Source organism: Echinops telfairi, unplaced genomic scaffold (genome assembly GCF_000313985.2).
Source record: "Echinops telfairi isolate 266 unplaced genomic scaffold, ASM31398v2 ScPeMD7_1713;HRSCAF=2227, whole genome shotgun sequence".
Classification (NCBI taxonomy): domain Eukaryota; kingdom Metazoa; phylum Chordata; class Mammalia; order Afrosoricida; family Tenrecidae; genus Echinops; species Echinops telfairi.
In genome coordinates, this window is record NW_022105611.1 from 19,969,936 (window position 1) to 19,983,278 (window position 13,343).

The following is a 13,343-nucleotide window of genomic DNA, read 5'->3' on the forward strand; positions in this document are numbered from 1 at the left end:
AGTAGAAAGTAAATGTTTTGAGAATGATGATGGCAACAAGTGTATAAATGTGCTTGACCCAGTGGATGTTTGTATGGATTGTTATAAGAGTTGTACAAGCCTCAGATAAAATGATTTAAAAATAAAACAAAAACAAAGGCAAATAAAACAAACTGGCAAAGTAAATAAAAACCGAAAAGTAGGGCATAAAAGCACCATCAAATGTAATGAAAAACACATACACAACAAAAGATAAAATGATGGGAACTTCTAAAAATAAGACAATTATGTAGAATATTTTACCTAAAGAATAAAAAAAGAACCCCCAGACTAGGAAATAATTATGGTTATGACATATCAGACAAGGGACTAAATCTCTGAAATCTAAAGAAAATTTTGACCAAACACATGAAACTTAAACACTTCAACAAGAAAAGGACAACCTAATTAAATATCTCAGAGGACATGACTGTCACCAAAGAAGACATTCGGGCAGCTAACAAATATTAAGAGAAATGCTCTTGATCACTCGCCACCTGAGATAGAAGCTTACTCCATAATTGATAATACAGTTCAGAAAACTAACAAACACTGGAGAAAAACTTGGAAAAATTGGAACCCACATCCATTGCTGGTGGAAAAGTAAAACAGTACAACATATGGTGGAACAGTAAAACAATAAAGTGGGATGACACTTCCTCAAACCATTGGTAATAGAAATGTCATATGACCCAGTTATCCCTTTATTGGTTTATACCCTGAAGAAGTAAGGAACACGGCACAAACATGTATGCACACATATTCATTGAAGCGCTTTTCAGGATAGTAAGAAGAAAGCGATTACCCAGGTGCCCATCAGTGGAAGAATAGATAAACTTTGGGAGATATACACAGTGGAATACTATGCAATGGTAAAGAATAGTGATGTATATGTGAAACACCCATGACATGGATAGAATTGGACACACTGAGTGCAGTTAGTCACCAAGTGACAAATATATGAAGTGATTGGGTTTTTTTTTAAAAAAAAACACGAAAATATTTCCATAAAAAAAAAACAAAAACATATTGATGATTACCAGAAGGAGAGGACGGAAGGAAGGGAAGTAATAAATAGGCTCTTACTAGGTACACAGGTGCTAACTTGTCTGAAAGGGAAGATAGTATCCAGGAAGATGGAGAATGGAGTTGGAAAAGTGAAACAGGTCAAGCCATTGGGAGATTAGATGAATTCTTAAATGCAAAAATGATAAACTGATCTGTAAGCTCCCTCATTCATAATTGTTTTTTTTTTTAATAAAGAAGAACTATATTGTAAACATTCGGATCCATAATGATGGTTATGCATTGAGCTGCTACCCACAAGTTCAATAGTTCAAATCCTCCAGGAGAAATACGAGGCTTTCCACTCCAATAAAGCGTTACAGCCGTAGGACTCACAGGGGTACTTTTACCCTGTTCTGTAGGGTCTCCATGAGTCTGAGTCAACTCAATGGTAGTGAGTTTGTTTTTTTTGTTTTTTATATACTAGGGATTAGGGAGCAAAATATATTAGTATTGGCTATTTTGAGTATGATAATCATGGTGTAGTCTGCTGCAGTGCCTAGAGGAATGTCATGGCAAGCATTGTCAGAAAGAACATTTTAAGATCTGCCCTCAAGATCCTTAACCCTGCAAGGAAGACTCATTAATACAAGTGTGTTAGGTTGGGTTCTCCAGAGATGCAAAACTATGATGCGTGCGTGCGTGTTTGTGTGTATAGATGCTTATATCAAGGAATGACTTACACAGTTGTAGAAGCAGGTCAGTCCAGTCCAGTTCAAGTCCATAGATCAAATGTAGTCTGGAAGACCTCTCTGACTCGTGTAGCTGAATGACGAAGCATGATGCAGAAATTACCAAAGCCACTCAAACAAATCCAGAATCATCAGTCCACAGATGGCTCCTTGGATTGGCAGGTGACACTAGAGATCAATAAACCAGACCCAAGACCAGATCCAACAGAAGATGAAGAAGCAAAGTGTCTCCTCTGCTCTGGGTCTTTCTCTTATCCCAAAGGCCATACTCACAAGGAAATGTCATCAGGCTGTGACCTAATTGATAAGACTCTACCCTACCTTCACGCAAGTATGTTTATATAAACTAACCGTCACAACTATTATTCAGTTTACACACCACATGCACTAAGGATAATAATGGTAAAATTGAATCTACCTACTCGTTCTGTCTGGAATTGACTCAATATACAATGAAGATGCATTGATGATTACTAATGATTAGAATGCAAAAGTTGGAAACAAGAAGAAGGATCAATAATATTAAAAAATAGGACCTTGGAAATAGAAATGACCCTGGTGATCATCATGTGGTAGAGTTTTGTAAGACCAACAACTAACGCACTGCAGATTACTTTTTTTTAGCAATATAAAAGATGGCTTCTCCAGATAGAATCAGATCAATACTTTCTGTAAAAAGAGAGCTTAGAAGAAAGCAAGATCAACTTAAAAAAAAAAAAAAAGCCAGGGGCTGACTGGATTAAACTTGTCAATGGCTCATACGGAAATTTAGGTTGAAGGTGAAGAAAAGTAAACCAACTTCACGAGAGCCAAAATACAAGCTGGAGAATGTCCCACCTGAATTTAGAGGCCATCTCATGATGGATTGAATACAAATAACCAAATTGTGGGTGACATCAGGAGCATCATAAGGGACAAAAAGCAAAAGCTCACCAAAAAACCATAAAGAAAGAAACACCAAATGGATATCAGAAGAGACTCTGAAACTTGCTTTGAGCAGAGAAGCTAATGAGATTGCACGAAGTAAAAGATCGGCAGAAATTTTCGAAGAGCATCTCAATAAGACTGAAAAAATGACATGTGTTAGGAAACCAAAAGGGCAGAACACATACAGCACCTCAGGTTGAAAGAACTAAAGAAAACATTCATAGCGCAAGTTTTGAAGGTTTCTGTGGGCAAAATATTTTTAATATTTCAGGAAGGATCAAAAGGTAATGGAAAGAGTACACAGAATTACTGTACCAAAGTCCAACCATTTCAGGTGTAGCATATGAGCAAGAACTGATGATACCGAAGGGAGGAAGTCCAAGCTGTACTGAAGGTACTGGTGAAAAAGCAAGGATTCGAGAAATGAAGGACTACAATTGAAATTATAAACAAAGTACTAGGGCATTCCTTGGTCTACACCAAGACATTTGGAAGGCATTTATTAAGCCAGCCAACTAGATGAGATCCGTATTTGTGCCCATTCTAAAGAAGGGTTGAAACCATCAAAAAATGTCATTGATAGCCCGTTGCATACATTTTTTTTCTGAAAGTAGTTCAAAAACAGCTGAAGCAGTGCACCTATAGGGAGAGGATGTAGAGGATATCATTGCTCATGTCTCATAAATCTTGGCTAAAAGCATAGAGTACCAAAAAGATATTGCCTTGTGTTTCATTAACTGTATAAAGGCATTTGACTATGTGTATCCTAACAAACAATGGCTTACATTGTAAAGAATAGGAATTCCAAAACTGTAGTCTTCAGAATGGATTACATCATTATGATAAAATGAGAAATGATTGATGGTTATGGATTTCACTTTCTTTGGATTTATAATTGGTGCTCATAGAAGTAGCAGCCAAGAAATCAGCGATGTGTTAAGTTGGTCAGATTTCTTGCAAATGACAGACTTAAATGTTAGAGGAATTATGTCCCTTTGAGGACTAAGGTGCGCCTGACCCAAGCTATGGTATTTTTAAAAAATCATTTTATTGGGGAATCTTAAACTCATTACAGTCCATACATCCATCTATTGTGTGTCAAGAACATTTGTACATTTGTTGCCTCATCGTTCTCAAAACATTTTCTTTCTACTTGAGCCCTTGGTATCAGCTCCTCATTTTTTCCCCTCCCTTCTGCCATGGTGTTTTTAATAGCTTCATATTTATATGAAACCCAGTCAATGAATAAGGACAAGTGAATAACAATTGATGACTTTGAATCATGGTCTTGGTAAAGAATATACTATATACTAGACACAAACAAATTTGTGTCTGATAAAGTAGCTGGAGTGCTCCTTAGAAGAAAAGAGCAAAACTTTGTTCTCATACTTTGGACAAGTTATCAGAAGGGGTCAGCCCCTGGAGGAAGACATGGTGAATACAGTAGGTTGCCAGTGAAAAAGAGGAAAAACCTTAGGTGGGACGGATTAACAGTGGATCCAGCCGTAAACTGAAACATAGCGACAATTATAGGAAAAACATTACCTTTCGGCATTAGTTTCTAGGGTTAACATCCATGACTAAGAAGTCTGAAGTGTATTAAAATGTGTAGATTTGCCCTATAGTTTCCCTTTTTTTACTTGAATTCTTCAATGGAATTTTTGTTCAAAACATTTAGTAATGGTAGCCAGGCTCTATCCTATTCTGGTCTCCTGGCAAAGGAAGCAATTCTTCCTGGAGGCAATGAGCCACACATTCTTATGTCCTACTTCTTCCTCTATTGCACCAGGCAAATAGAGACCAATTGTGATCCATTGCACCGGTGGCCTCTTGTTAGCTTTTTTTTTTTTTTTTTCTTGTTAGCTTTTAAGACCTCGGGTACACAGAAAACTAGATGATAGAACAGAAGCACTGCACAAATGGACCTATTGTCCAACTCTGCCAGCTCAGCATTTTTTAGGTGTAACTTATCGACAGCAATTATAATAATTGGCTGTGGAAGTCTATATCAGTTTCCATACCCCCTTCCTTTCTCCCTCCTGCTACTAATAAACATTGTCTTCTATACACTGCCTTCTCAGTTTTTTTATATAAGGGATATTATACAATATTTTCCTTTCAGTGATTGGCTTATTGCATTTATATGTTTTTTCAGCTCTACTCATATTGTAGCATATATCAGGACTTCATTTATTTTATAAGCTTATTTGTGTTCTATTTGTACCGTGTTTTGTTTACCTGTTTATTTGTTGTTGGATGTTTATTTTATTATTATTACTTAGCTATTGTGAACCCAAGTATTTTTTAATAAAACAATGTCTCATCCCCACTTGCATCGGTCAAGGGTGTATTGTTCAAATCTTTTATTAGACTTGCTAGGTAATTTTGCACTGTGAGTATTGAGTATCACTGGTCAAGAGGCAGGAACTTCACACTGACTTTTCCACAACACTTCCTAAGTAAAGGAGCCTTGGTGGCATAGTGATTAGAAGTTGGCTGCTAACCGCAAGGTTTGCAGTAGAAATCACCAGCCACTCTTACAAAGATGGGACTTATTACTATTGTAAAGTCTAAGCAACTCACTTCAAGAGCTACAGTCTCGGAAACACAGGGACAGTTCTACCCGCTCCTTTAAGGTCATTATGAGTCAGCATGGACTCAATGACAGTGAGTTTTGTTTGGTTTGGTTTGTTTTTTCCTAACCTCGGTTATCAAACGGCTCCAAGCTTGAACTTTGCTCTATGGTCAACCAAAAATCCCACTTGAAAAACCACTTGCGAGTAAGTCATGTGTGGAATCTCACCTCAGACACAAGAGGTTGATGCTTCAGTCTGTTAAGTGCCACTCTCATTGAGACAACATGTAATGCTGGTGCTAGTGTTTTAAAAACAATATCATCATGCTTGTCTTTGTTTGCATTTTATTTGAATGAAGTAACGTCACTGTGGTTCCAAAGAAAGTTTCTGATACTAGCAGTAAAGTTAAGAGGAGAACTGAGAACAACTATAGAATTAAAGAAATCAATTCGAAATTTGAGTTAGGTTGCCACTTGTCTGATTTGTCAGTTGAATACAATGTGGATACATCTACATTGTCAAAACTTTTTGGCGGGGGGCGGGGGGATTGTGATTACAGAGACTAATGTAGCAAAAGATGTGGAATCATTAACCATAAAACAAAGAACCCTGACTATCAAAGAGATTGAAAAGTTACTGTTAAGTTAGATAAATCAGAAACAACTCAATGCAGTAGCTATCCAAGATGGAAATATACAAGAATGCTAAAATCCTCCATAGTGAATTTATAAGTATAATTTTGGGGCCTCAAAATCAATTAATTGATTTTCCATTATTTCTTATGGGAAAAATATGTTCAGTTCTCAAACTTTTCAGAGCTCGAACACGATTTTGGAACAAATTGAGTTGGACAACCAACATGTTACTGTACTTATTTCTAAATATTTTCAAAGATGAAAATAAAAGCAAAACAAACTGAAAAACTTGAAATGTCACAGTCTCTGGTTAGTCTTCTCTAGCTGTGCTTAACTTTGTAGATGATAGAAGCTTGACAGTTTCCTTGTGTGCATGTTTTGCTGATTAATGGATCCACCAGGATCACTGGTAGTGCTGTGGTGTTCGGTTGCTAACCACAAAATCAATGGTCAACCTCATCTCCCTACTCCACAACAGAAAGATGTAGCTGTCGGTTCCTCCACATGTGTAGTATTGGAAATGCTACATATGCCTGAGAGATGAGTCAGTCAACTTGATGGCTGTGGGTAATGAATGTACCAGTTAATCTTGGGTCTCTTTTAATTGTTACTCCAGCTTAGTATTTCACCTATACCAGGTTGTGTTTCTTCTTGATTTAATTTAATTTAGCAACATTTATGAGACACTAAAATTCTCAACACTTTGCACACTGCTTTTCAGCCAACTGAAATTTTAAAACTGCTTTTAAATCTCAACTCAAATGACACCTCAAGGTTTTTCCCAGCCTCCTGAGAAGAGGACCTTCTTACATCTGTATTTTCATATAATTTTGTATTTCCTTGCTTTATAGCACTTAACACTTTGTGACATAGGGAATTGTTTGAGCCTTGCTAGATTGTGAGTTCACGTAATTCAGAAACGACATCTTGCTCATTGCTCTGTCCCTCGAGAAACTGAGACGGTGCCACAATTAAACAGGTACTTCGTACAAGGGAATTACATCATCTGTGCATTTAACTCTGATACTTGTATTCTAACCAAGAGAGAAAGAACTGAGGTAATTAGTTTCTTCTGCCATTCTGTACCTAGGACCAGGTGTAAGATAAGAAATATAAAGCTGTTTTTCATTGTGCTAATTTCTATTCCTACATTACTCTAATAGTAAATTCTTAGCCAACTTGTGGGATTTTTTTCCTTTGAGATATTTTTCATAACATCATACTTCAGATAGTGCTCAATCCAATGATAAAGGAAATGCCAGCTGTGCTGGATTTCCTGGGGGCGATCAAGAGTAGTTTCAACCAGATTAATCTTTATTATATAAATTGACTTCATAATTGTGTGGGAAAGCTTCATTAACTTTTAATGCTATTTCCCCCATTTATAAAACCCCGCCATATCTGATTTTCAAGCCTACATTTGTGAAAGATAAGTATGTCTCACTATAGTTTTAGTAAATGAATAATCTGTCCTTATTCCAAGTTCCTGCAGTATTTTAAAATTTTATGACCAAAAATATTTGCTGTTTATTTCATAATTATTCATGTCTTATCTCAATAGTTAGAAAGAAGGAATCATGTCTTCATATCTCTTTGCATATAGCATACTACTTGCCTTGTAATATCTATAGAATCAACAGACATTTCTTTTAAAAAATGTATCAATTGGGAGTTAATACATGTATCATTCCATAGGTCAGTCACATCAAGCATAATTGTACAATTGCTACCATAGTCCGTTTCCAAACATTCGTGTACTTCCTGGACTCCTTGAGGCTGTCTCCCTTTTACCCCACCACCACCTCACCAAACCCTTATCTACTTGTCCTTAGTTCATCAATCCTGGATCTGAACAGACATTTTTAATATACTCATAATGTTAAAGTATAAGGGATGAATAACCCAGGAGATCCAAATCCTTTAATTCATCCGATGGTCACTCACCTTTACTTGATGCTATTTGCTCCATTTTCATTTTCACTTATCTTTCTCTTTACCATAGCTCTTTCGACGTGTTGCAGCAGCATTGCCTGGAATGGAAAGCACACAGGACAGAGGCAAAGAAGACAGTATCCTTTTTGTTTCATCAGAAAATTTTATTGTAATTCTTGTCTTTATAGATCCTAGTGTGGTTGGCTAAGATTATTGTACTGTTGCCTTTTATAGCCAGGAATTGATGGCAAAGGCGCATAGCAGCTCAGATTTTCTACAGCCAATGGTTACCTATATGCACCTTTCGCAGCCTGCTTTTCACAATTATTCATTACGAGAGAGAGGGTTTATAACAATCAGGAAACTTTGCTTTTTCTAATATTTGAGATTTTCATTGCACATAGGCCAAAAGTACTAAAGGCTGGAGATTTCAGAAACAGAACATTCTTAGTGAAGCCCATCTAATTTTAGTTGGGTCGAAAGATTTTTAATTTTGAACCTTTTCATGTATACATAGTTTTATTAAGCCGTAGAAGTAATAGCACTTTGTATGTAACTCATCCCACTTCTAAAAGTTTTGTGTTTTCAAAGTCTTTTATTAGAGTCTTCCTTTGTTGTTGGAATGCTCTTCTAGACCTTTTTCAGATTTTGATCTCCGAATAGTAAATAGTGACTGTGTTGACTGAAGTAAATAGGATTGTATGGGGTAAGTCTGTGTTCAGCAGAATTGTACTTCCTCGTTTATGAATCCTTAACTTTTATTTCAGTGATTGACATAAAACTGGAAAAGCCTCCGGAGCAACCTGTCAGCGAAGGAGGCTGTTCCTGCTAATCTCCCATGGTATCTTCAGCCTTCTCTAGAAGCTCACTGCTTTGCCCCCCAACCCCCGTACTCTTTCATTGACTGCAGTGTGAATATTGGCTTAAACCTTTTCCCTTCAATAATAACGTATTGCAATTCATCATTGCTGCCTGTCTCGTGGAGATGATCTATTAGCTTCACAAGCACAAAAAAAAGTCAGTGTCTTCATTATTTGTATTTCACAAAAAGCCAAAAGATTTCAGCGTATTCCAGTGATAACTTTAAAAATTAGATGCGGTTTCTTAACATTTTTTTCCTTTTTTAATGTTATGATAATGTATTTCAAAATGATGGACATCTTAATAGTATAAATGTGGCATGTGGCTTGGTTGACGAACAACACGCTCATAACAGCACTTGCCTACCTACTTGATATCTCCCTGCCTTTTTTCACCTAAGCCATTCCTTTGGTACGCCCTATTCTCACCTTCCCTTCCTCAAAACAAACTGGTAGCCGAAGCAGCAGTAAGACCAGGCTGTCTGAATTATCCTTCAATTTTAGGATTTCCACTTTTTTTAGGCCTTCAGGGCCAAAGTGTGCAAAATAATTCTTGAGCACTGATAGAAATTACTAAGACCCCCTTACAGGTCAGAACTCCGCTATCATGGTGGTTAGTGCTTGAATAAGGGTTCTAATGTCTGATGCATCTTCAAAATGAGTCCTACTGAACATATTAAGGACTCACCTGTAGGGGAACATAGAACGTCTTTCTAACCAAAACAAATGACCCTTTCACATGTGCTTTATTAGACTCTAGGAGAGAGATGTGAACAAATGCCTCAGAATAGGTTTTTAATATTGAATTCTTTATTGTGAAAAATCACAAAGTTCTAAGAAACTCTTTCTCCCAAGAAAAGCCTTTTAGAGTAATAGGTTTCTCTTGGGTTTTCTCTCTTTAAAAAAAAAAGAAAGAAAGAAAATGCTGTGCATGTGCCTAGCATTAAGTAAAATTCCTTTAAAAAGAGCTAGTTGAAGAATTCTAGTTTGGCACCATGTTCAAAACTACTATAACCAGTAGAGACCATGGTTATCTAAAAGCTCACCAACAAAAGAATCCTTCAGAGAATAGCAGATACTTTACTCAGGACATTTAAGGTCAAATTGAAGAATGAACGAAAACATCTTAAATTGAAGAAGGAAACTTTTTCCAGAAGCCCTTTGGGCAGATCTGAAAGCATGCATAGAAGAGAGGAAGGAGAGAATGGAAATTAAACTTAATATTATGCACATTTATGCCTTACTTTTAGCTTTTTTTTTTTTTTAATGTTGGGTTGCTCAGGCTGGTTTTGCTTTTTATTAGATCTGTATAGTTTGATAAATTAACTGGTGATTCAGTTTTATATTTAAGCTACAATTAATTTTTTTTCCTTTGGTGATATTTATTTTTCTGCTTTTAAAAAAATAACTTTTCAGGTTATGGACATTATGTTGAATATTTAGAGCTTGATCACCTTGGCAATATGTATTTCCCTTGAAACACTGCAAACACATGTACTGGGCGTGCACCCTTTTAACCTTTACTAGTTATCGTGAGGTTGCTGTGTAAGTTAATAAACATATTTGTAAATACATTGTTTGCAGGAAGAAAATTTCTGAGCATCAGCTCAGGGAAACCCTGCTAAATTTATGTTGTAAGCATTACTTACCACAGTATAGAGGTGAAAAGATAACAAAACTATCTTTGTACTTCCTCATCTCCTCATTGCAACAAAGCCCTTTAACTGGGAACCTTATTCCCTCCCTTTCGTCTTCCTCTTCCACTTTCCACTTATTGTCACCTTGTAATATTCAGAGAGCACTTGGATTATTGTTCTGAATCGAGAAATGCTTTCAGATACTCCTTGGCCACATACTAGTAACTTATGCTCAAAGACAGGATGGAGTTGTCAAGTGCTTTTATAATGCAATCCTATTGTTAAAGGCAAGGGTTGACTCTTTTGTTTTATTTTGACATGGCATGTCCTGAAATAAATATCAATTCAATATGGCAGATGGGTCATATTCTTTATTTGGAAGAAGTTGTGATATCTGACAAGGGGTGATTGTCTTCCTACATTGATTCTTTTTATGTGTCTTTAAGAAAATAGCCAGTTAAGTGCTTTTAGTATTGGTTTTTGGCTTGGGGTTCTTTAATTGAAGCAGTGAAGTATGTTCATTGTCCAGTGTTTTTTTTTTTAATAAACACAATTTTGCTGCCAAAAATATGAATAAAGCAAGAAAACAATTATTGACTTGGTTTCCCATTCCTACCAAGATGATAAATTTGCATGTGTTTCTAGCTCCTTCTCTAGAAGAGAACTATAAAGGGAAAATGGAATATAGAAAACAACAAAAGCATGAAACCTGTGGAGGTGAGGGATGGGAGTGAGCAGGCAGTTTGAACCCCACAGCCACTCTGGGAGAAAGATGTAACAGTCTGCTTACTTTAAGATTTACAGCTGGGGAAACATCATGGGGCACTCTCACTGCCACCAAATCAATTCCACCTCGTGGTGACCCTATAGGACAAGGTAGAACTGCCCCTTGGGTTTCCAAGACACTAATTGTTTACTCAGGGGTCCTCAAACTTTTTAAACGGGGTCAGTTCAGTGTCCCTCAGATCCCTTGGAGGGCTGGACTATAGCTTTAAAATAAACTATGAACAAATTCCTATGCACACTGCACATATCTTACTTTGAAGTAAAAAAACAAACGGGGCAGGCCGGATAAATGTCCTCGGCGGGCCGCAGTTTGAGGACCCCTGGTTTACAGGAATAAAAAATCACATTTTTCTTTCTTGGAGTGACTGGTAGTTTGAACTGCAGACCTCGAAGTTAGCAGTCCAACTTGTAACCACTATGCCACCAGTGTTCCCTATCGAGTCACTGGGAATTGGAATTGAGAGCAGTGGTTTCAGTCTGTAAACTAGGAACACTGACAGATTGCCTCCTCCAAGTGCTGCTGGAGCTTGAAGTGAAGACCCTAATGAGAAGTACAGTTTTGAGACATCCCTGAACAGTACAAACAGATTAGCACTGGCTAATTAGGTTGGCCGTTTGAGCCCCCTCAGAGGCACCTCAGAAAAAAAGCTTGGAAATGTGTTTCCAAAAGGTCCTAGCCATGCAGACCTTGGGGAACAGTTCCACTCTGCACACACTGATGACCCTGAGTTGCAGCAATCAGTTCAAAAGCAATCAGTTGGTGTGATGGGATGTCCTCCCTGACCTTTGTCCCTTCCCAGGATTTCTTCCCAGACTAGTAGCCTACTCTGCCAGAGGAATCCGCTCACAAGCCAGAGTAGTTAGATACTTGAAAACTGCTTCAGAAGAAAAAGTGAATACCATTGTAAGCAGAAGCATTTTAAGTGAGTTATGGAAAGATACTAACAATTGAAATAAGGATAAATATCATAGCCCGATAAAAGTAGGAAAAGTATAATTGAAATAACACAAATGGATTAAATAGTACACTGAATTCCATTGATTAATAACAACACTGCTCTGAAGGATTCTTCCATTAGAAAGCTGAAAAATAAAGTCACACCCGTTAGCAATTCCAGAGATGAAAAAGCAAGAAGAAAACAAAGTTTTTGACCTTAGTCTTCTTAAGTACATTATGATGTTTTTTAATGTATTTAAGGTTGCTTTTTTTTTTAAATAAATAAATGTAGTTTACTCTGATAGTGTTTAATGGTTTTTAGTTTTTCTACTGAGTTGTAAAACTATCACCACAATTTTAGAATATTTTCATCAATCTTTAAATGCTGTATGTAACCCATTAGTAGTCACTCCCCATTTTACCTCAGCCTCTGCTTCCACCTAGGCCTGAGCTAGTTTCCTTTCTGTCAAATTTTATTTGTTCTGGGCATTTTGTATGAGTGAGATTATATGTTTGTTTGTTTTCCTATTACTCACTGTATTTTTTCCTACTACTGTATATATATATTTTAATATGACTTCTCAGTATTTTCAAGGTTCATCCATGCTGTACCATCTATCAGTACTACATTTCTTCTTCTCCAATGCTAGGCAAGGGGGCTTCACAAAGTTAATTGAAAAGTTCCATTTTCGGGTTTTTTCTACCAACTCTTTGAAGCCCCCTTGCATTGATATGATTTATCACTATTTTGACCTTGAGCCCTTGGCCAAGGTAGTGCTATCAAGATTTCTCCACTGTAAACTGATACCTTTTATACTGTTGAAGGAAGTCATTGCGAAGCTCAACTTCTTTTTTGTCCCACTTAGGTAATCTTTTCAGAACCTTTCAATAGAATGCTTGATTAGTAGTCTGACCTGGTGGAAAGAACTCCAAACGCACTATGAGTCGACAATTTTGTCCGTTTGCGTAGTTGACGGACCTCCAGGAAATGTTTGTCATCAGTCGACATTTCACTTTCTTGAAACGAGAAAAACCACTCATACACTTCAGTTTTTCCCATAGCGCTATCCTTGTGAACTGTTCAACATCACAGTAGTTTCTGCAACATTTTCCCCATGCAGGAAACAAAATTTCACAGCAGCACGCTGTTCTTTCAAATGTGCCATCACAAAAACAAGGTTCAAGCGAAACTGCTTTTAGGAAAAAAATTCACTGTGACCAGAGAGAACCTTCGCAGGAGACACTTCTCGGTGCACTTACTCAAAGCAAGTTGGTCAG

At 37.0% G+C, this 13,343-nt stretch overlaps 1 protein-coding gene across 2 annotated transcripts in view; it reads left to right on the forward strand.

Moving 5' to 3' along the window:
• Positions 1–10,696, forward strand: part of RAB6A (RAB6A, member RAS oncogene family) — a 71,081-nt gene extending 60,385 nt beyond the window's left edge. For both annotated transcript variants that reach the window (XM_004708812.2, XM_004708811.2), the window contains exons 7-8: positions 7,916–7,982; positions 8,613–10,696. In XM_004708812.2, coding sequence (XP_004708869.1) covers positions 7,916–7,982; positions 8,613–8,677 — 132 coding nt within the window. In that variant the 3' untranslated portion in view covers positions 8,678–10,696. The remainder of the gene's footprint in view (positions 1–7,915; positions 7,983–8,612) is intronic.
• The last annotated feature ends 2,647 nt before the right edge of the window (positions 10,697–13,343 follow it).